This window comes from Elgaria multicarinata, chromosome 12, assembly GCF_023053635.1.
Source record: "Elgaria multicarinata webbii isolate HBS135686 ecotype San Diego chromosome 12, rElgMul1.1.pri, whole genome shotgun sequence".
Classification (NCBI taxonomy): Eukaryota; Metazoa; Chordata; class Lepidosauria; order Squamata; family Anguidae; genus Elgaria; species Elgaria multicarinata.
The window spans coordinates 32,119,334-32,142,016 of NC_086182.1; the positions used below are offsets into that span (position 1 = coordinate 32,119,334).

Genomic DNA, 22,683 nt, shown 5'->3' on the forward strand with positions numbered 1-22,683 from the left:
TAGGGCAGAAGCGCCAACTGGATGCAGCCTGTGATGCCAAGCCTGTTGCCCTCCAGGCGGGCTGAACTACAACCCCCATCATCGTCTGTCTGGGGCTGATGGAGATTGCAGTCCAACTGATCTGGATGGTATCAGCTTGGGGAAAGATGGTGATAGCCGGTACCGTCTCTTCTCAATGAGCCTTGGAAAAAGAAAAGAAAAGAAATTCCTTGCTCGGTCCGTCTACTCCATCATTACATTTCCAACAATGATAGCCACCAAGTCCTATGGAAGATTATAAACAGGGCTGAAGATGGTGATTATGTCCCATTTGCATCCAGCATCAGATCATAGAAATTCTGGGTTTAGAAATCCTGGCTGATATCAGGGCCAGTAACCACCATGGATCAACCTAACCCCATTTCAAAAATCTGTCTAAGCTAGCAGCGATCATCACCACATCTTGTGACAGTGAATTTTATAAGCACAGTGCGCAGTAATTTCATTGGGCAACTCCGACTCATAATTCTACAAGAGAGAAGAAGAGCTCGCTAAGTAACTATTTCCTGCCATAACACAGCCGGAGAAGGCGGGAAGGAAGGACGAATGGACAGATGGATGCCATTGGGCTGCATCACAAGCCAGATTCCAAGCAACAGAGACACAGCGGTCCCTTGTTTCTCTGCTGGTGTGACCAAGATAGTAACTGCGTGATTCGTGTTGGCATCTGAAGTAGCAGAGAATGCCAGATCAGCCTGACTGGGCACTTTGAAAAAACAAAACCCAGAAAGGAGAGGGCTGGGGCAGTTTCATGCTGATCTGCCAAAATTTAGCTGCGTCCTTTTCCCTCAGCAACGTGGGTGCTGAGTGGAGTTTACAAATCTACAGCTAATCTGCCAGCCAGGGCTGAATGGTGCAGATGGGGGAGCAGGGATAATGAAATGCCTGACATCACTATTCCAGAGAGTTCAGCCTGGGCACAGCCTGGCACCAGGGAGCATATAAAGCCCAGCTCACTGCCTGTGGGAGTGCACTGCTGCCCACTGACTCCTTCGGGACCAAGCCAGATGGATATCACCGTTCACCACCCCTTCTTCCGCAGGCCACTGCTTTCCACCCTGCTGCCTAGCCGCATCTTCAACCAGACTTTTGGGGAACACCTTGTGGAATCTGAACTGTTCCCCAGCTCCTCGTCTCTCAGCTCTTTCTTTTTGAGACCGTTCATCTTAAGGAACCCAAGCTGGCTAGAGAGCAGACTCTCGGAGGTAATATTTCCTCTCGTTAAAAATGGGCTCTAATTCCCGGACGGGCCCATCCCCTTCAGAATTGCCTGCCCTTCATCCGTTAAATTTGTTGGTTGGGTTTTTATGAGAGCTTAAGGTGGAAATCTGAGACATGACCATTAAAACGGGGTCCTAGACATCCATAGCAAAACACAACATGTTCACTAAGACAAAAGGCGAAGGAAATCAACATCTTCCTTAACCTTGGTCAAGGTTAGTGATACGAAGGGCGTTTCCAGATGGAGGGCTCCTAACCCTACCCAACAAAAGGTGTTTTTCCTAGTTAGAAAAGAGATGGAAGAAGCAGTAAACGCAGAAGGGCTACAAACTGAAGACATCACGAGGATCCCCCATCAAATTCTGTGAACAAGATGAGCAATAACACAATTTAAAGCCTCGACTGGAAGCAACCTAGAAAGTTTTAGAGTAGAATAGGTAATCGGTGAACATTATTCACACAGGACAGACAGCAGAAAAGAGAGTTTAATATGCAAATATAGACTGTGTATGTGAATGATAAACCCTGGAAATGCAGAAATCGGAGTATGAATGGTTGCGTCAATGGCCTTGGTCATGTTTCCCTGCTGGGAAACTCTTGTCTGCAAGCCCTATTAAAATTAAGGAGAGCTGTTCAAGAGTATCCATTTCTATGCTGCTCATGCAGGAGAAGTTCTTGGTGGACCACAGCTCCAACCTCTGAAATACAACCAGGTGGGGGGGGGAATCAACACTACTGCTTTAAGGCGCTTTAAAACGTTTTATAACAGTTTTGACAACTGTTGGGGCCCAGGACACACTGCATATACAGTTTTCAAAACGTTTTCAAAGTGCTTGAAAGCGCTTTAAAAGCAGTAGTGTAGATCCCCCCCCCCAGGTTTAGGGTAAACCAGGTTTTCAAAGGAAGCAAATTCCACAGCCTGGGGGCTACCTCTGAGAATCTCTCAGGTGCAAGCAAAGTGCAGTTGACAGGAGCAAGGATTAAATCTGTGAATGACTAGAGTTTAGCAACTGTTTGATTGGCCATTCCTGTATTTAATATTGTTTGCTTATGGTTATTCATTCCATGCATGAAGTTTCCCAAGTTTGGGCTAATTTTATATTTACCCTTATGAGACTTTCAACTGCATCATGCACTCTTCTTCTTCTTCTTCTTCTTCTTCTTCTTCTTCTTCTTCTTCTTCTTCTTCTTCTTCTTCTCCTTCTCCTCCTTCTCCTTCTCCTTCTCCTTCTCCTTCTCCTTCTCCTCCTTCTCCTTCTCCTTCTCCTTCTCCTTCTCCTCCTCCTCCTCCTCCTCCTCCTCCTCCTCCTCCTCCTTCTTATTATTATTATTATAGTCTAAAATTGTTCGGTGCTGTACAAAATTTCACAAACAACAACAATGCAATACTTGCCCACTAGTTTATAATCTAAGAACATAACTTATATAGGGAAGAAGGGAAGATAAAATAAAAAGGAAAGAGCGTCAGTCCAGACAAGTCAGGGTGAAGAGATGTGTTTCAAAGAGGTGCTTGAATGTAAGCAGGAGTGGGCGACTTGTAGCCTTCCAGATTTTTTAGCCTGCAACTCTCACCACTGGCTGTGCTGCCTAGGGCTGGTGGGCGTTTTAGGCCAAAACATCTAGAGGAACACAAGTTGCCCACTCCTGGAATAGTGGAAGATAATTGAATGCCAGGTGAAGAGCTTTCCAGTGGTAGGGTTTTGCATGGGGAAAGTCATCCAGCGGGGAATATATTTCATTTTAGCTTTAACAAAAAGTTTGGTTCCAGCAGAATGAACGGACAAAGGAGGAGCATACTAAGAAAGCACATACCCAAGGAAAATTGAGTTTATGGGTATGTTGATGCATTGGTATACAATGAGAAATCCATCACATTTCACACACATCCCAATTTATATGCTTGATTAGAGTGTTCGCTCACAAGGGTGGTTCTGATCGTCACACTGGTGGATCTCCTCGGTCTTCCCATTTCATATTGTGGAGAGTTTGCACACCAGCACAAGAGCTCCTTCCCGAAGCTATGGTACTGGTGAGGACAACTCATCACCGTGAAGCCACGTCCCCTTTTCTCCATGGAATAATCATCAGAGCCTGGCTGGATCGGACCGAAGGCCCACTTAGCGCAGCATCCTCTTCCCCACGGAGGCCTCTGGGAAGCCCACATGCAGGAGGTGAAGGCGACAGCCTTCTCCTGGGCAGGATCTACACTACTGCTTTAAAGCGCTTTATAACAGGTATAAAGCGCTTTAACTGCTTTAAAGCGCTATAAAACTGTTATAAAGTGCTTTAAAGCAGTAGTGTAGATCCGGCCCTGGTATTCAGCACCATGCTGCCTCTGAAGAAGGAGGTTCTATTTAGCCATCAGAAGGAGCAGCCGGATCCTCCAAGGTTTTGTCTAACCCCCCCTTCAAAACCATCTAAGTATCTTGTGGCAACAAATTCTATACATTCATCATGTGTTGTATGAAGGACTGTTTTGTCAGCCCTGAATTTCCTGCCAGTCAATTGGATGATCCCAGTTCAAGTGGTGTGTGTGTGTGTGTAAGAGAGAGAGAGAGAAATGTCTCTGTTCATATGCAGAAGTTTACAAATCTCTCTCCCCCCCCCCCCACTTTGTTGTCTTTTTTTCTAAGCTGAAAGGCTCCAAATGTCTATGGCCCTAAAGAAGGTACTCTGCAACCCCGATAATTCTTCTCACCCTTTTCTGTATCTTTTCCATGCTACCAAGAAGATAGTAAGCAGGCTAGGCTTTCATTTCGGATACAAGGAACAACAAATAACCCCCTGGTAGACTGTAAGCCTACAAGCAGGGTCCATGTCTAATTATTTGTTCTATATGGAGCACCCAACACTTAGCAGATGTTAAATACCATTAATGCCTTACACCAGCTTTTTTTTTGTCAACAGATGCGACTGGATAAGGACAAATTCTCTGTCAACCTTGATGTGAAGCATTTCTCTCCCGAGGAGCTAAAAGTCAAGGTTTTGGGAGACGTGATTGAAGTTCACGGGAAACATGAGGAGCGCCAGGTTGGTCTGATCTTGGCATGAACAGGCCTGGCAGGTGATGGGAGGTGGGTGGGAGGTGGGTGGGAGGAAGGGCAGGACTGGCCAATTCTAAAGAAGGTTGGAGACCATCCTCCATCAAGGATGGAGATGCTAACATTGCCACGTTAGCTATCACAGAGAAGAGCCTCAAAAAGATGATAGCGGGCAGAGGAAATAGGAAGGCCCACTTCATCTCTTAGTATTTTGGTTTAAGCCTGAAAAGGCCAGAGCTGAAACATATGAAGGGGCCACGGGCCCATCTATTTATTTTATTTATTTATTTAAGCATTTTTATGCCGCCATACAGCCAAAAAAGGCTCTCACGGCGGCTTACAAAAGTATTTCTTGACAGTCCCTGCCCACAGGCTTACAATCTAAAAGACATGACACAAAAGGAAAGGGGATTGGGAGGGAGGAGGAGGGGGGAAAGGAAATTCAGGCACTACAATCTTACTTTCAAAGTTCAGCAGTGAGAGTTGACAGTTGGCAGCAGGAGGGAGGGGGCTCTCAGCTGGAGCTGGACCCAGGCACGATGGAGAGGTGCCTGGCTGCTGCTTCCTCCCTCACTGATGGCCTCTGCAGTGACAGTTGGTAGCAGGAGGGAGGGGGCTCTCAGATGGAGCTGGACCCAGGCATGATGGAGAGGTGCCTGGCTGCTGCTTCCTCCCTCACTGGTGGCCTCTGCAGTGACAGTTGGTAGCAGGAGGGAGGGGGGCTCTCAGCTGGAGCTGGACCCAGGCATGATGGAGAGGTACCTGGTTGCTGCTTCCTCCCTCACTGGTGGCCTCTGCAGACACAGTTGGTAGCAGGAGGGAGGAGGCTCTCAGCTGGAGCTGGACCCAGGCATCTAGCTCAGTGTTGCCTACTCCAAAAGGCAGTGGTTCTCCAAGATGGCAGGCAGAGGTCTCTTCAGGCAGAGGTCTCTCCTGGCCCTGCTACCTGAGCTCCTTCAACCAAAGAGCTTGGGGATTGGATCTAGGACCTTTGAATGCAAAGCAGGTGCTCCAATAGTGAACTGTTGGTTCTCCCCAAAGTATGTACACAATTCATGACGAGCTGTATTTGGTAATGCAGTTCTTTCCCCCCGCTCTCTCCTGCGGAAAGGACGAACACGGTTTCATTGCCCGGGAGTTCAGCAGAAAGTACCGGATCCCAGCTGATGTGGACCCCCTCTCCATCACCTCCTCCCTCTCTTCAGACGGTGTCCTGACAGTGAACGGACCGAGGAAGACAGCGGAAGTTCCTGAGCGCACCATCCCCATTGCAAGGGAGGAGAAATCTGTCTTACCAGCAGGGCAAAGGAAGTAGACGGCGCGTTGAGACCCACCCTTTTATATCCAAGAAAGCCTTTCCATTGGACACAAGCAGCAGACGGTGTCACTGGCCGGCTGTTCTTATTTATTTGTGCTTAGATGAGCAAATGTGCTTGTTTACTAACAAATAAACTAATGCGTCAGCATCCAGTGGCTTCTTCCCTCAATCTTAGGGGCGGGTTTCTTTTGAGACAGGGCTTGTTCCTAGAGAAGGGGCGGATCCGCACGTCGGCCCCAGAGCGCATTTATGCGACTCTAGGGCACCCCAGAAACGATAGTCTGTACTTGCCTGTAAAAAGAAACTAGGAAGAGACGGAGACGACGACGACGACGATGCCCAGCTCTCCCTGGCCGGCTCCTCGACCGGGACGGAGAGCTCGGCGGAAGAAGGTTGGGTGGACAGCGGAAGAAGCTCTCTACTCCCGCCTTCTTCAAAAAGAACTCTCCGAGCCGGCCGGGGAGAGCTGGGTGTCGTCGTCGTCGTCTCTGTCTCCTCCTAGTTTCTTTTTACAGACAAGTACAGACTATCGTTTATGGGGTGCCCTAGAGTCGCATAAATGCGCTCTGGGGCCGACGTGCGGATCCGCCCCAGGTAAACTGATCACTGAAAAAGAGAGTCTGAATCTGAGCACATGCAGAGGTCTGTTGCTGCTGAGCAACTACAACCAGGGGCGGATCCACACGTCGTACCGAGACCGCTTCTAAGCGACCCCAGTGCGACCCCAAACCGATCGTCTAGCTTACCTTTGGAAGAGACGAAGACAGCGGCGGCGCCAAGGACGCCAATTCTTCGTCTCTTCCAAAGGTAAGCTAGACCGGTTTGGGGTCGCTTAGAAGCAGGTCTCGGTACGACGTGCAGATCCGCCCCAACATTTTTTTTAAAAAAATACAAAACGCATTACTAGCTCTCCTACCCTCGGTTACACAGCTCAACAAACCAAATGGCCCAAATAGCCCAGTGACGAACAGCCCTTCACAGAATGGGAAGAAAAAGGGTGGTACCCAGAACTGAAACACAGAGAGATGTGAAGCCACAAGAACCACAAGGGATCCCCTCCTCACTCTGGTGCACTTTCTTTTATTTACAGACCGTTTGTGATTTGCTACATGGCAGCCTGGCTTTCCAGCGGGTGGGTCGGGAAGGGAGGTGGGGGCCAGTGAGTCTCACAAGCAGGGCCTTCCAAGCCACCCAGGAGGCCGAGGAGAGCCCCTGAGTGATCTCACTGCTTCAGCTGCGTCCCGTCTGGTTCCTTGGTCTTCCTGTCAACCATGCAGCCTCCCCTGCCGTGTGGTGGCTCGTAGTCGATCATGTAGCATGACCGAGCGGTTGGCTTGATTGGAGGAGGCTCCAGCTCTGGCTGGTGTCCAGGGAACCAATGAGCATCTCGGGTAACTCCTAAGAGCAGAGAGAGGAGAAGGCTGAGGTGCTCAAGGCAAGGCAGGAAGCTGGGGATTTGCAAGCCAGCCCAACGGAACACACACACACACACACTGAGCTAACCCGGCAGATGCCAAAGGCAATCTGAGCTACTGTCCATCTAAAAGGGATCTGAATACCTGAAGTCGCCTGTTAGGAAAGTGAAACAGGCTACCCTGCTTGATCACAATTGCATTGGGGTTTTTTTTTCTGCACCTCGGTGGCGGACGTCACCTACAGGTGGAGTTGTTCACCTTTCTCAATTGCAGTCCTGCAAAACCGCATCTTGCATGCTTTTGTTTCTTGCTTTTAAAAACTATGGGCTCTCTCATTCATGTTCCAGTACTCACTACTTTCTAAACAGGAACAGTCACCCAGGATAACTACTTTGGAGGGAGAGGGAGCGGAATAGTTCACTTGCATATCCAGATTGTTTGGCCACCCGGACGCATTTCACCGGATTGATTCCTGATTTTACAGGCTCCTTCTAACCTGACCTTTGGCCCCTCAAGCCACCCCAGATTATACACTGGCACTGTCTGTATTCTTCCCATTTGGACTATTCTGTTAGGAATATTTCAGTTCAGGAGGAATATTTTGGTTCAGGAGGATTCAATCCCGAGGGAGGGAGTAGATGCCCTCAATGTCTCCTTGCTGCCCTTAAATTCTGTGCCTACATTTCAGTTTCATGCACCTACTTCTTGTACTGTGAGGCTTTTCCTTGGAGTAGTCTGACGAGTAGGTGGACTCGAAGTAATGAGCATACTGAAAGGGAAAGCCCAGACTGAGTGCATGTTTAGTTAAGAAGACATCTTAATTAAATCAGGTAGAATCTTAATAGGAAAAGTCTTATCACTAGAGCATCTCCACTTGCAAACCCTTTCGTACATTGGCTCAGAGCTCAGCAGAAAGTAAAATCAGCTACCGGGGGGGGGGGGGGAAATATTAAATGACTAACACTGCAATCCTATGCATGTTTACTCAGAAGTAAATCCTGCTGTGTGAAATGAGGCTTGTTTCCACGGAAGTACACATAGGATAGCAGCCAAGGAAAATAAACCAGGAACTGCATAGAGAGAAGTAAGCAAGGGCAACAGAATACAGAGGAAAACTATCTAATATAACATTTTCTGCATTTTGCCTCCTCCTCCATGGAACTTTGAGCAGTATGCACAGTGATATCATATTTAGATACTGGGCCAGCTCGGATCCAGACATGCTTAGCTTTAAAGAAAAATTACATCAGAACAATTATTTTAATCATTTATGAATTATATTTGTATCCCATCTGTCCTCCAAGGGGATCAGAGTGCTGTAAGTTTTCTCTGCCCTGCCTCCACCTCTGCCTTTTCATCCCCATAACAATGGCATGAGATGGTTTAGGCTGAGAGAGAATAACTGGTCCCAGGTTACATAGAGAGGTTCATAGCTGAGCAAGAAGGTGAACCCAGTCCAAGAATCTGATTTCTCAAGGCTGGGTTTGAATCGGGAGGGTTATTTATTTTATTTATTTATTTATTTATTTCATTTCTATACTGCCCAATAGCCGGAGCTCTCTGGGCGGTTCACAAAATTAAAAACATTCAAAGTATAAAACAACAGTATAAAACCATACTATAAAATACAATATAAAAGCTCAACCAGATAAAAACAGCAGCAATGCAAAATTACAAATTTAAAACACCAAGTTAAAATTTATTTATAGACTGTTAAAATGCTGGGAGAATAAAAAGGTCTTCACCTGGCGTCTAAAAGCATATAATGTAGGTGCCAAGCGAACCTCCTTAGGGAGCTCATTCCACAGCTGGGGTGCCACAGCAGAGAAGGCCCTCCTCCTGGTAGCCACCTGCCTCACTTCCTTTGGCAGGGGCTCACAGAGAAGGACGCCTGAGGATGACCTTAGAGTCCGGGCAGGTACATATGGGAGGAGGCGTTCCTTCAGATAACCTGGCCCCAAGCCTTTTAGGGCTTTAAATGTTAATACCAGCACTTTGAATTGGGCCTGGACCTGGACTGGCAGCCAATGAAGCTGGAAAAGGACTGGCGTAATGTGGTCTCGTCGGCCAGTCCCTGTTAGTAAGCGTGCTGCCCTGTTTTGTACCAGTTGAAGTTTCCAAACCGTTTTCAAAGGCAGCCCCACATATAACGCAGTGTTAATGTAAGAAGAGCCATGCTGGATCAGACCAAGGGTCTATTGAGCCTAGCATTCTGCTCACTGGCCAACCATTAAACACAAAGTGGTAGAAGGTCAAGTAGGTCAGTGGGAAGACGATGAGCTCACCTGGGAAGGGAGAGGCTTGGGCTGCAGCACTTTCCGAATGTCATAGCGCTCCTCGTTCCAGTTCCCCAAAAGGGTTTTGTTAGTATAAGAGTCTTCATTGGTGGTGCACCTCCAGCCATACTGGAAGAACTTGGATGTGCTGTTCCAATCTGTCCACACTTCGCCGTGGCCACTGGCACGTAAGAGGGAGCCATGATGAGGGTTAAAGAAACAAGACAGAGACATGGTCTAGGAAGAGACAGCAAAACAAAATAAAAACAGGCAATGACAGAGGGCATTGCAACATTGCAAACATATTTGTTTTATACCACTTTAACTGCCTTGTCTTCACTCTAAGAATCCTGGGTAATGTATTTGAAGTTGTACTGAGAATTCTGTTAGAGATCCCTAGTTGCCTCCTCACAGAACTTCCATTCCTAGACTTCCCTAGGGAGAGGGAATAACTATTAAATAAGGTTAAGGCTGCAATCCTAAACACACTTACTAGGGCAGGTATGGGCAATTTGTGACCATCAAGGTGTTTTGGCTTACAAATCCCAGCAGCTTTAACCAGCACAGCCAATGGGGAGGGATGACAAGAGCTGTAGCCTAAAACATCTGGAGGACCACAAGTTGCCCACCCCTTTCGGTAACTCCCCATTGAACATAGTGGGATTTACTGCTAAGTAATCAGACACAAGATTGCACTGTATGCACACTTACTAGGGAAAGTCCAGTTGGAATTAGCACGACTTACATCTGAATAAATCTGCACTGCATATCTGTAGTGTAGATAAGCCCAGAGAAAACACAACGTTAACAACTATTCATAAAAGCACGTGTCTTCTTTAATTCTGCTGCTATTTAACATTTATTTAAGAATTCATGTCATGCAACCAAACGGGTTTATGAGAATTCCTTAAGGCCTGCTGTTAAATGAGATTTACTTCCGCATTACAATCAAGATTGTTGCCCAAGAATAACTATTTTTACATTTTACAGCTTAGGCAGTAACTTTGCATTCCTGAAAAATGTCTATTTCAGCCTTATGCTTCCCTAGTTCTTCTTTTACACCAACATCAGTCTGACTTCCTAACAACTGGCAATGATATTAACTGTTGAAAGATCTGATTTTAACTGAAGTACACTGGGGATAATTTCAATGTATGGATAAAACGGAAGCACATTGGTCACCATGGGAATTACCATTATATCATGAAAGCAAACTCAGATGCTATTCTGTAAAAATGGGAAGCTTGAACACATCCGAGGATGGATCAGACTGAAATCTGGAAGTGGGATACCTCTGAATCAGAAGTAAGAGTTGTAGTATATGTACTACTGATCTCATCGAAATCCCACATTTCCTTGCTCCTTTGTCTGACTCTTAGTTAGAATTCTGCCTCAGGATCTCAAAGAAATGGACAACCTCAACTGAGCAGATGTGAAGGCTGTAACTGATGTTAGAAGAGCCAAAGGCTTTAGCAGTTTTGACAAAGGGAGCAATTGAAGCTGTGATGAGAAAAACTGATTGCTTATGTTTGTGATGCGATTCCTTGATCATCAGCTAGGAGTGATGTCACTGGCCTCAGAACATCCAAGGGGTGAAATGTTTTTAACCCACACTGCTGCATTGGACTTCGTCAAAAGACAGAAACAAACTTCAAAGTGATCTTGATAGGCTGGAGTGCTGGGCTGAAAACAACAGGATGAAATTTAATAGGGATAAATGCCAAGTTCTACATTTTGGAAATAGAAACCAAAGGCACAGTTACAAGATAGGGGATACTTGGCTCAGCAATACTACAAACGAGAAGGATCTTGGAATTGTTGTAGATTGCAAGCTGAATATGAGCCAACAGTGCGATAGGGCTGCAAGAAAGGCAAATGCTATTTTGGGCTGCATTAATAGAAGTATTGCTTCCAAATCACGTGACGTACTGTTCCTCTCTATTAGGCCCTAGTTAGGCCTCATCTAGAGTATTGCGTCCAGTTCTGGGCTCCACAATTCAAGAAGGACGCAGACAAGCTGGAGCGTGTTCAGAGGAGGGCAACCAGGATGATCAGGGGTCTGGAAACAAAGCCCTATGAAGAGAGACTGAAAGAACTGGGCCTGTTTAGCCTGGAGAAGAGCAGATGGAGGGGAGACATGAGAGCACACTTCAAATACTTAAAAGGTTGTCACGCAGAGGAGGGCCAGGATCTCTTCTTGATCCTCCCAGAGTGCAGGACACGGAATAACGGGCTCAAGTTAAAGGAAGCCAGATTCCAGCTGGATATCAGGAAAAACTTCCTGACTGCTAGAGCAGTACGACAATGGAATCAGTTACCTAGGGAGGTTGTGGGCTCTCCCACACTAGAGGCCTTCAAGAGGCAGCTGGACAAGCATCTGTCGGGGATGCTTTAGGGTGGATTCCTTCATTGAGCAGGGGGTTGGACTCGATGGCCTTGTAGGCCCCTTCCAACTCTGCTACTCTATGATTCTAAAATACCCAAGTGCTAAGCAATAGCTACTGCTGCAATCCCCACAGACATACTAGTGAGTAAGCCCCATTGAACGCACTGGAAATTTACTTTTGATTAAACATGCTTAACAATACAGTGGTAGAAATCCAACTAAATGTTTGAAGCACTCACATCAGCACTGTAATGATGAGCCTTGATTTCAGAAGTTCTTAACCGTCTTGTTAGTTAAGGCTGCAGCCTTGTACCTTAGCAGCTTAAAATTAAATCCGCAACATCGTTTTCTATTATATTTACTTTCCCAGACCTATTAGGAATTACATAGAGAGGTAGGGGTGAAGTGTTGGGAGGCCAACCTGCCAGTGCAGCCAAGCCGTGTACTTGAAAGGATTCCCACTTCTGTGCAGGTTTTGACTTCTCAGAAATAAAACGGAAAATACTTTGCACATGTTCAAAGGCACATTTTTATCCTTTGCTGCTCTTTCGGAGGCACTTTTAGGGATGAGGTCCTACCTGATTGAAAAACTAGGGATGCAGTGGGGTGACTTTGTGGGGGAAGGCAAAGGATGAGTGAAGTGCACTCAGCTGGCGCTTCCAGGAGCCGGCTGAGCCCTACCTTCAGAAGGCTGCCAGAAGTGCCAGCAGAATATAATAACAATAATAATAATAATAATAATAATAATAATAATAATAATAATAACCCGCCTCTCCCTCTGGATCGAGGCGGGGTACAACACAAATAAAAACACCATAAAATACATAAAACTAATTCAAACAGGAGCCCTGTCCTCCTTTTCATAGGGTCACCCTAGGGCCAAACTGCCCCCTGGGCTCGAGGTGGCTCCATAGGGAGATCTGGGAGGGGGGTCTCTCTCTCCCCCCCCTCTCCCCCCCCCCCAGCCCCGAGGCCACGTGCAGCCGAGGCTAAAAGCGGCTCCGCTTACTCGTGGCTGCGGCCAGGCGCGCCGCTCTCCTCTGCCTGCGCTTTGCCTTCCTGGGCTGCCCTGCGGCGGCTGGAGAGGGCGCACGAACCGCGGCAGCTCCGCCGACCGAGTCGAGGGCTTCGAAGCCGGAAGCCGCCGCTCAGGCAGTCGCCTAGCAGCGCTCCGCCGCCCCGGAACGCATCCGAGCCTTTCCTTCAGCCCCGGGAGGGGGTTTCCCTTCCACCGCAATGGCAATTACAGGAGTCCAGCAACTGGGGTGGCGAGCTCTTATTTGCACACCACCCAGGGTGACCCTATGAAAAGGAGGAGAAAGTTGTGTAGAAAAGGGAATTTCAGCACGTGTCATCATTGGAATGCATGATGTAGCACCTGGTGAAATTTTGTTTTTTTCATAACAATAGGGTGACCCTATGAAAAGGAGGACCGGGCTCCTGTATCTTTAAAGTTGTGAAGAAAAGGGAATTTCAGCAGGTGTCATTGGAATGCATGACGTACTAGCACCTGGTGAAATTTTGTCTTCTTCATAACAGTAGGGTGACCCTATGAAAAGGAGGACCGGGCTCCTGTATCTTTAAAGTTTTGTAGAAAAGGGAATTTCAGCACGTGTCATTGGAATGCATGATGTACTAGCACCTGGTGAAATTTTGTCTTCTTCATAACAGTAGGGTGACCCTATGAAAAGGAGGACAGGACTCCAGTATCTTTAACAGTTGCACAGAAAAGGGGGTTTCAGCAGGTGTCGTTTCTATATATGGAAAACCTAGTGAAATTCCCTCTTCATCACCACAGTGAAAACTGCAGGAGCTATACTAGAGTGACCAGATTTAAAAGAGGGCAGGGCACCTGCTGCTTTAACTGTGGTGATGAAGAGGGAATTTCACCAGGTTTTCCATATATACAAATGGCACCTGCTGAAATTTCCTTTTTAATACAACTGTTAAAGATACAGGAGGCCGGTCCTCCTTTCCATAGGGTCACCCTACATAACAGTTAAAGCTGCAGAAGCCCTGCCCTCTTGACCAGATACAAAAGAGCGGAGGGCTCCTACAGCTTTAACTATTGCAATGAAGAGGGAATTTCACCAGATGCTGTATGCATACAAATGTCACCCGCTGAAAATCCCTTTTCTTTACAACTGTTAAAGATACAGGAGCCTTGTCCTCCTTTTCATAGGGTCACCCTAATACCGCCACTGAAACCGTACAAAGCCCTCTCAACAGTGAAGAACTGGTCTTGAAATCTGCAGAATCTGCGTGACTCGGAAAAAGCCGGTCCACGGCGGAATCTTCAGGTCAGATTCTATGAAATCCAAACCCATTTTGAATCTATTACGGGTTTTTCTGACATCCCTAAGTAACCACGCCCACAATATTCAGTGTTGCAAGAATCCACATCACAGTCTCAAATGGGGCGAAAGCATTCTTCAGCTGGATATTCCGGCTTACTCACATAAGTTTGCTGTGAGAATGAGCCAGCCGTAAAACCACAACTGAAAGGCAGCACATGCGTGCCATATCCAGTAAGCCACATCATTTGGAAGGCTCATAAGAAACAAATAAAAGCTTGGGGCGTGTGAACCACATGGCTGCTGTGCTGAGTGCTTAACTGTTTCTCGTGGACTTTGAGAGCTTGTTTAGAAGTTCTAGCAAGGGAGCGCAGCTATCACGTGCCCTCGACTGAAGAATGGTACACTCCAGGATGATCAGGGGTCTGGAAACAAAGCCCTATGAAGAGAGACGGAAAGAACTGGGCATGTTTAGCCTGGAGAAGAGAAGATGGAGGGGAGACATGATAGCACTCTTCAAAGACTTAAAAGGTTGTCACACAGAGGAGGGCCAGGATCTCTTCTCGATCCTCCCAGAGTGCAGGACACGGAATAACGGGCTCAAGTTAAAGGAAGACAGATTGCAGCTGGTCATCAGGAAAAACTTCCTGACTGTTAGAGCAGTACGACAATGGAATCAGTTGCCTGGTGAGGTTGTGGGTTCTCCCACACTAGAGGCCTTCAAGAGGCAGCTGGACAAGCATCTGTCAGGGATGCCTTAAGGTGGATTCCTGCAATGAGCAGGGGGTTGGACTCGATGGCCTTGTAGGCCCCTTCCAACTCTGCTATTCTATGATTCTATGACTTCTTTTTCATAGAACAGGAGCCTGGGCGTCACCCTCCTTAGCTCTGCTGCAGTTCTCACAGTAGCTGGGCGGCAGGGGAATGAATTTTCCCCAACAACAGCATATTATTTCCTGATATAATGCAAAGTATTTGGGGGTAGCTTAGTCTTGAATGGTTGGTTGAGAGACCCATTAGTTTTACAAAAGCTAATGGCGAAAATGTCAGGATGAGCATCAGCATTGAAAATACTACAACTACACCACAGCTAAAATGGCATCAATATCTTGCTGGAAGCATCATTGAATGGAATGGAAAAGGGTTAATGTGGAAGCACCTTAGTAAAATGTCCACATCATCCATTTAAATGACTCCCTTACATCAACGTATCCAACTCTTGATCTCTCACTGAGGAAATATTTCCCAAACTTAAGCTTGTGGTGGATTTAGCCCGATTCGAAGAGAACAGACAAGAAGTCCATAAAAGCAAGTGGAATTTTTTTAATGTGTCATAAAACCATGATGCTTTATAAATATCGCCTGCCCCACCCCCAGGACTTGGGAAACATTATATATTAAAAGAAAAACGAAACGTGCCAGTTCACAATGACTAGAATGCATGCTGAAAGAAAAAAGATTCAGTCTGATTTCACGCTGAATTAAAATATTTGCAGGCTCCGGCCTTCCGGTGAACAAAACTGCAGAGAAGGGAAGCGGCCGTTTCTATAGCAACCGCCCAAGCAAAGTGCGCCGGAAGCGGAAGTGAGGCTTGCCGGCGGAAGTGACGCTCAAAGCGGCCGCCCGGCTTCTGAGGCTGTCTGGAAGCACTCAGGTGTGTGAGAGAGCAAGAGGGGGATCTACTCGTGAGGAGAGCTTTCCCCGAGTTGGTGCCTTCCAGATGTGTTGGACTACAACTCCTGTCCTCCCCAGCCAGAATGCCCATGTCCAGCCCATCTCGAGGGCACCAGCTCACGCAAGGCTGACCTAGATCATTAAAATCTTTACTCTGGTTTGGGGGGGGGGGGCGGCGAGATGGGAATTGTAGTCCATCACATATGGAAGGCACCAGGTTGGGAAAGGGTGTAGCTAATTCCTTCCATTCACCGAACACAAGATATTCATGTTGCCTGGGGCACCTGAAGGGTTAAAAAGAAATGGAGGGGAGGGGAAAGAGAAACAGCCCCTCCCCTCATTTATTCCGTCTGCATGGGAGGGGTCTTAAAGGAAGAAGTGCTCCCCCCCCCCGACTCTCCTGTTAAGTTTAATTATTATTATTATTTAGGGTGACCAAATGAAAAGGAGGACAGGGCTCCTGTATCTTTTAACAGTTGTATTGAAAAGGAAATTTCAGTAGATGTCATTTGTATATATGGGGAATCTAGTGAAATTTCCTCTTCATCCCAGCAGTTAAAGCTGCAGGTGCCCTGCCCTCTTTTACATCTGGTCACTCTAGTATAGCTCCTGCACCTTTAACTGTTGCAATGAAGAGGAAATTTCACCAGGTTCTCCATATATACAAATGACACTTGCTGAAATTCCCTTCTCTTGGCAACTGTTAAAGATACAGGAGCCCTGTCCTCCTTTTCATATGGTCACCCTATTATTATTATTATTATTATCATCATCATCATCATCATCATCATCATTTATTGCATTTTTATACCGCCCAATAGCCGAAGCTCCCTGGGCGGTTCACAAAAACTAAAACAATTCAAAGTGTAAAACAAACAGTATAAAAACATGATATAAAATACACATTAAAACGGATTATACCATACATGATTAAAACATCCTGAAAACATTCTAAAATTTCACTGGATCGGTCTGCCGGAATAGATCAGTCTTTATTGCTTTATTAAATTCTAAAAGGCTGTCAAGTTGATGAATTTCCTCCGGCAGGCCATTCCACAGTCTGGGAGCAGCAGAAGAGAAGGTCCTCTGGGTAACAGATGTTAACCTAGTTTTTGCTAGCTGAAGTGGATTCTTCCCAGAGGACCTGAGTGTGCGGGAGCTCACATCTATGTACATTGTGTCTCCCCCACTTATTTTCTCCTCACAACCGCTCTGCAAGGTAGGCAGTGAGGGTGTGTTTGAGTGAAAGCGACTGACTGATTGATCCTTTAAATTCCTGGTCTGCCTAAAGAAGATTATTTTGTTTGCTGCCCTCCTATTAGCCATGCTGGCCGCTATGATGTTGTCAGAAGGTGCTCTCTTTGCAGACCGTTTCTATTTTAGGATGACAACATCTTTGAAACCAGCCTCACCTCTTACTTTCTCTCCATTTAAGACTTGGGCACCATGAGGCCTCTGCATCATCAACCATCCTTCCTCCTGGTTGGAGAAGGAAACTTTTCCTTCTCAGCCAGTTTGTGTGAGGTGAAGGGCTGTGAAACTCACATTGTTGCTACCTGCTATGAGAATGAAGACACTGTTTCTAGACAAGATCTTGCCAAGTCCAACATCCAATATCTGAGGGACAGAGGTAAAAAGAAAATTAAGAAAAAAACATAGTTGCTATGTAACTTCTGTTTGCTATGCTTGGAGAACCATTCTTCCATGTCAAATTGTTTTGGGACTGGGGAAAGAGTTGTTGATCATTCACAGACTTGTAAAGTTGCTGAATGAGCAACCACAGCTGCTTCAGCCCTGCTTCTGTCTCTGCTTACTCCAGCAAGCTGGACTTCAGTTTTACCGCAGGGCAGGTGAGAGGAAAGAGGCTGGATGAAGGGATTCAGGAAAGAAAGTGTGTGCAGGGAAAAGCACAACTGTGTTGTCATCTCTTTCTTCAACAGTTTCAGAACTATATAAAGCATTTTCAGATAGCAATCTGGCACCCTTACCTGGCCTTTCTTGCAGGTCCTTGTTGCAAGTGGTTGATGGGCGTTCTTTGGTCACCTGGAGGTGTTTTTTTTAATATATATCTGCTGTGTAATTGTGACCAATCTGGCTTCTGTGAGTGACTGCTATATAGAGGAACTTGTCCTGAGGCAAGGAATTGTGGTTTGGAGCAGGACACCTAAAAGCCCTAAGACCTCTGTGAATTTGTTTCCAGTCTTCCTCTTCACATCACCGGGAATAGCAAATCCTGTTGCTTTATTAATGTATCTCTGGATTTTTTTATACCACGGAATTTGTTTTTGTATTTAAAAGTTTTATTTTATTGATGTATTTCTTGTATTTTTCTTTTTATACTTACATTTTGTTGTTCATTGCCCTAGGTGAACTTGATCCAAAACTGTCTACTATCTAAAGTGATCCACCTATTTTTCCTTTAATATTTCAGGAGCTGAAGTTCATTTTTGTGTTGATTGCACAAAACTGAAAGAGTTCTTCTTGCCATCTGAGAGAGATTTTGTTCGCATTTATTTCAACTTCCCCCATTGTGGGAGAAAAGCTGGAGTGAAAAAGAACAGGGAGCTTCTTGCCAGGTTTTTCTATAGGTGAGGACAAGATAAAGCAAGACAATGCTCTCTTTTCTGTTACAGTGTGTGTCTGTGTGAGTTTTAGTGCTTTGGCTATTTGGACCAAAAGTTTTGTCCTCAAAATTCTCTTAATAAGAATAAAAGAGGAAGTGTGCCTTTCTGTGTGCACTATACCTCCTAAACCATGAAATCTGGACACCTGAAACCTGGCATGTACACTAAGGGGACCATAGGGGTATGCAGCTTGTTTTTTGTTTTTTTTTAAATGCATTAATTAATTTTAATTAATGTAAATGCTTGAAGCCTGCAGTAATATCGTCAGTCACTAGGCAGCAGTCTTCACTAAACAGCGTATAGCCGTGTCTAGGGGTGCCAGCGAACTTGGCTTCACTCAGATGAAGTGGCCAAAATGCATCCAACTCTGATAGATTTATAAGGCCTTGCTCTATCAAACAAAGGGCTAGTCCCACCCATAAGAAGTTGGGTGCCTTTGCTAGTAAGATCCAGATAAGTGTTTAAATTTACTTGTTTCGCACTGGCAAGCAGGTTCAGTTTTCATGCTTTATTTCCAGCCTGATCTTTGATGTAAGTGGAAGATTTTTTGCAAGGGCAGTGTGGCGGCAGGAGGAGACTGACAGTGTTGCAGTGAAGGAGGAGAACAAGCAGAGAGCAAAGACTTCTCCCACCAGGAGTTGCTAGTTCCTTTTGCAGCTTTTCCAATCTACCTTTTACAGTCCAGTTGCAGGGACTGTAAAAAGTCCATGTTTAGAGCAACATTGCTGAAGTCTAATGCAAAAATATAAGCGCTGCATAACTTAAGAAGAGCTGTGCTGGGCTAGACCAAAGGTGTATCTAGTCCAGCTTTCTGTGGCCAGCCAGATGCCTATGGGAAGGCTTCTTGGAAACAGCCCACTTGCTGCATCAGCCACAGGACAAAGCTACCCATCCTTTGTCTGTTCTTGTTCCAGTTGTGCAGACATCCTGGCAGAGAATGGAGAGGTCCATGTGGCACTTTGCAGAGGGCAGGGCGGCACCCCTGCAGACCAGCCAGTGAGGGAGTGGCACAACAGCTGGCAAGTCGTGGCCATGGCAGCAGAGGCAGGATTTATCCTGAGCGACGTTCATCCATTTAACATCAGAGATGCTTGTGGATATAAATGCACAGGTTACAGGTAAGCTGCAGGTACTGTACAACAGTTGATGGCATCCCAGATATCATCTAGAGTGTTGCCATAGTAACCACCATATTCGCTTCTGCTCCTACCTCTTGAGATGCCTCCTGCGATGGAAGAAATGCCATGCATGTTGTGTAGGCTAGGAAAATCATACACAATAGCCTTTCATTTGTAACTTGGATACTATAAAATGAAAGCTTCCTGTTGTTTAAGATGCTTTTTCCTCTAGCAGTAGAGTTCTGAAGACTTTGTTGATATAGACCCAATCCATTCCTTCTATCTCCAGTTAAGTTCTACAGAAATCTAGGGATATCAGGAAGGAATTTGAGATCCTTCATAACTTCCAATGTCTGTCTTTGAAGATCCCACCTTATGCTTCCAGACAATCTAGCATTTATCACCCAGGCATTTTCAGTCTCATTGGTTTACTGTTAGTCAATTCATGTAATAACTTAAATTTTAGGCTTTATGCTTATGCTAGTCAAAAGTGTCAGTTGATGTACCTCCAAACATTCTTGTCTTATTTATAGGAGTCAGGATAAATCTTTCTCTGTAGAAGGAGCTCTGAACCACATATTCACACGGAGTTTGCCTTTTCTGCATCCCAGACCTGTGATCTGTCAAACGGATCTGGAAGGCAAATTGGTTTCCTTCCTAGTTCCAGAGATATTTCAAGACAAGATTAACAGGTATGTGAGTTTCCAAATCCTTTGAATTTATCCACGCGCAACATCGCCACACAACTTATGACTATGGTTGAATGGAAAATTCAAACTGGATGCTATTACCTTATTATTAAGGGTATGCAGCTTACTTGTGGGATTGAAGTCTAATATTAAACTTTGTTCAGTGTAAAAGTGAGTGTGGCTTAATGGATCTCTGCTAGATTCAAGTCCTGGTTCATGGGATCTCTTTGTAACCTTGGGCAAGCTGTTAGAAGGGCTCCACATCACAGGAGCAAACAACCCAGTGTGGCTTGGTTGTGGAAGATAGGTTTGCAGCCAGAGAGTCTTTCCACCTGTGAAATGGAATTAATGATGAATGGGCAAAGGTTCATATAGCCCTTTGCACATTTGGGGGCTACATGAATAATATGCCGTTTTATAATAGATATGATTCTTGTGACTTGCCTGATAATATTGATTTCTTATATATTTTAATATTTTAAATAGGTGTTTCCTCGATAAGAATTTGGAGCATCCTGTAAGGACAATAAATGAAAAGCTCATCGATGAGCTTGGGAAATCTTTCCCAATTCAGAAGGTGAACTCTTCCATTTCCTTGGTGTTCCAGGACAGCCCCAACTCCCCTTCCCCTCCGGATGCCTTTTGGATGGTTCCTGTTGCCAAAAGAAACCCAGTCCCAAAGCCCATGGCTAACAAAACTGCAAAGGATACAGAAGCCTTTGCCTTTCCTTCTGGTTTTTCTAGCTGGGGTGGTAGTGATCACTGCCCCGACTTGCTGAGCTGGGAAAGCAACTGGGTCTTGGGACAGTATTACCTCAGACCTTCCTTGCTGCTTTCTCTTCATACTGTCGTACAGCAAGCAGAGTTCCCACCTGGGACTCTCTTGGTCCTCAGTGGACCGGCCTTTAGGAAATGCAAGCTCTCTGCTCATGCTCTGCCCATTTTTCACGAGACGGCCTTTATCTGTGTGGCTAATAAGGGCTCAGAAGCTGTAAGACTTTCAGAAGCCCTAGCCGGAAACCTCACAAGTACTTTAAGCTCGCTGCTCCAGCCTTCGGGTGTCACATTGGACTGCACGACAGACAAACCAGAGACAACACAACTAAGTACCTTTGTAACTACTGAAGCCCAGCTGCATGAATCGAAATATTTTATCACTGTGACCCTTGATGCTTCCGATCCTGACCCAAAGGAAATTTGTGTAGGGTCAGTAGGCACAGCTCCATGGCAGCCGAAGAGCATCGATCGAGAAATTGTTTGTGCTTCGCTGAACCTTGACCTTCTGGCTATGCAAGCGTGTGGAATCTTTGACTGGCGCATGCTCTGGACCTCTGACAAGCGTTTCCTGAACCGGTTCGCAGGAGGGCGTTTAGGCCCTTTCAAGAGCATTTCGCTCTATCCGCCTTCCTATGTGCACGACCTCAGCTTCTGGGTTCCTGAACCGGAAAGATTTAACGAAGCCCAGCTTCACACCATTGCCAGGTGCGTATCTGGAGAAACAGTTGTGTCTGTTCAACTGCTGGACAGCTTTCTGCACCCCGACACTGCACAAATCAGCCTCTGCTATAGGTTCACTTACCAGTCTTGTGACAAAGCGCTCAGCCGCCAGCAGGTGGCAGCCATGCAAATGAAGCTGAGGGAAGAAATACGACGTGGTTTGCACGTGACTCTTAGGTAAAGCTTCATCCTCACTCACCACAGACAGATTTTGCCAGAGACCATAATTCAGGAATTCTCAATACTACAGTGGGTGTGTGCATGTGCCTTTCATGCTGTGTGTTGCATCAGGCCAGACAAACGCCTTTCATAAAGGCTGAGCGGGCTTGAAAGGTTCATAGCACCCGGCAATTTCTCCCATTATGCTCCTTAATGTAATAAAGTTCATCTGTTTTACCCTTGTTTATCTGTGCCACTTTTGGTGGGTGGTTCTTCTTCTACAAAGTTCATTGTTGTAGGCTGTTGCGATTGCATCGAGTCCTAATCGAAGAGCTAGCAGCCAGTCAGAAAAGACAGCAGCTGGTTACATGGACCAGTGACCCGGCTTGGCGGCACAATATAAGACCGTTTTGTGCATTCCTTCTACCCTGTTTTGGTTATATTGAATGGCATAGATCTAAAACCTGGAGAAGAAACTTTCAAGCTGTACAGTTCACATGTTTGAAGGGTAATATTTCTCAAGTGGAGTTCTGGTGTCTTTAAGTGAAGCAATGAGCTATTTTTTAATTATTATTTTAATTGCATTTTATCCTGCCCTCTATCAAAGTAGTTCATGGTGATGTAGATGGTTCACTCCTTTTCTCCTTTGCAATAACATTGTGGGATAGGATAGGATGTGAGATGTGACTGACCTAAGGTCACTAAAGGGACAATCCTATGCATGTTTAAACATAAAAGTCCTACAACTCCCAGCATGCAGCTAGGGAATGCTGGGAGTTGTAGGACCTTTTTTCTGTGAAAACGCATAGGATTGTACCCTTAGCAGTCTTTGTGGCTGAGCAGTGATTTGAACCTGGGTCTCCCTCAACAGAAGTCCAACATTGCTTGTACTCCTTTCGGCGCCTCCTGAAAACATCTTTATTCCAAGAAGC

At 45.9% G+C, this 22,683-nt stretch overlaps 4 protein-coding genes across 5 annotated transcripts in view; 2 read left to right on the forward strand and 2 right to left on the reverse strand.

Moving 5' to 3' along the window:
• Positions 1–22,683, reverse strand: part of DIXDC1 (DIX domain containing 1) — a 309,778-nt gene that overhangs the window by 107,005 nt on the left and 180,090 nt on the right. The gene's annotated exons all lie outside the window — the stretch shown is intronic.
• On the forward strand, positions 799–5,767 carry CRYAB (crystallin alpha B). 2 transcript variants are annotated; one of them, XM_063139313.1, is made up of 3 exons: positions 799–1,254; positions 4,175–4,290; positions 5,413–5,767. In XM_063139313.1, the coding sequence occupies exons 1-3, from the start codon at positions 921–923 to the stop codon at positions 5,614–5,616; spliced, it is 654 nt and encodes a 217-aa protein (XP_062995383.1). In that variant the 5' UTR covers positions 799–920; the 3' UTR covers positions 5,617–5,767. The 2 variants fall into 2 exon arrangements, with proteins under 2 accessions (XP_062995383.1, XP_062995385.1); XM_063139315.1 differs by having other exon boundaries at positions 803–1,244; positions 4,168–4,290.
• On the reverse strand, positions 6,842–10,662 carry CFAP68 (cilia and flagella associated protein 68). Its single transcript, XM_063139430.1, has 4 exons — positions 10,603–10,662; positions 9,320–9,547; positions 7,737–7,803; positions 6,842–7,017 (listed from the first exon to the last, which is right to left on the reverse strand). The coding sequence occupies exons 1-4, from the start codon at positions 10,660–10,662 to the stop codon at positions 6,842–6,844; spliced, it is 531 nt and encodes a 176-aa protein (XP_062995500.1).
• FDXACB1 (ferredoxin-fold anticodon binding domain containing 1) lies at positions 17,104–21,988 on the forward strand. The gene is made up of 5 exons (XM_063138893.1): positions 17,104–17,294; positions 18,096–18,252; positions 19,203–19,406; positions 19,940–20,098; positions 20,582–21,988. Exons 1-5 carry the CDS (start codon positions 17,111–17,113, stop codon positions 21,771–21,773), a joined length of 1,896 nt encoding a protein of 631 aa, XP_062994963.1. The 5' UTR covers positions 17,104–17,110; the 3' UTR covers positions 21,774–21,988.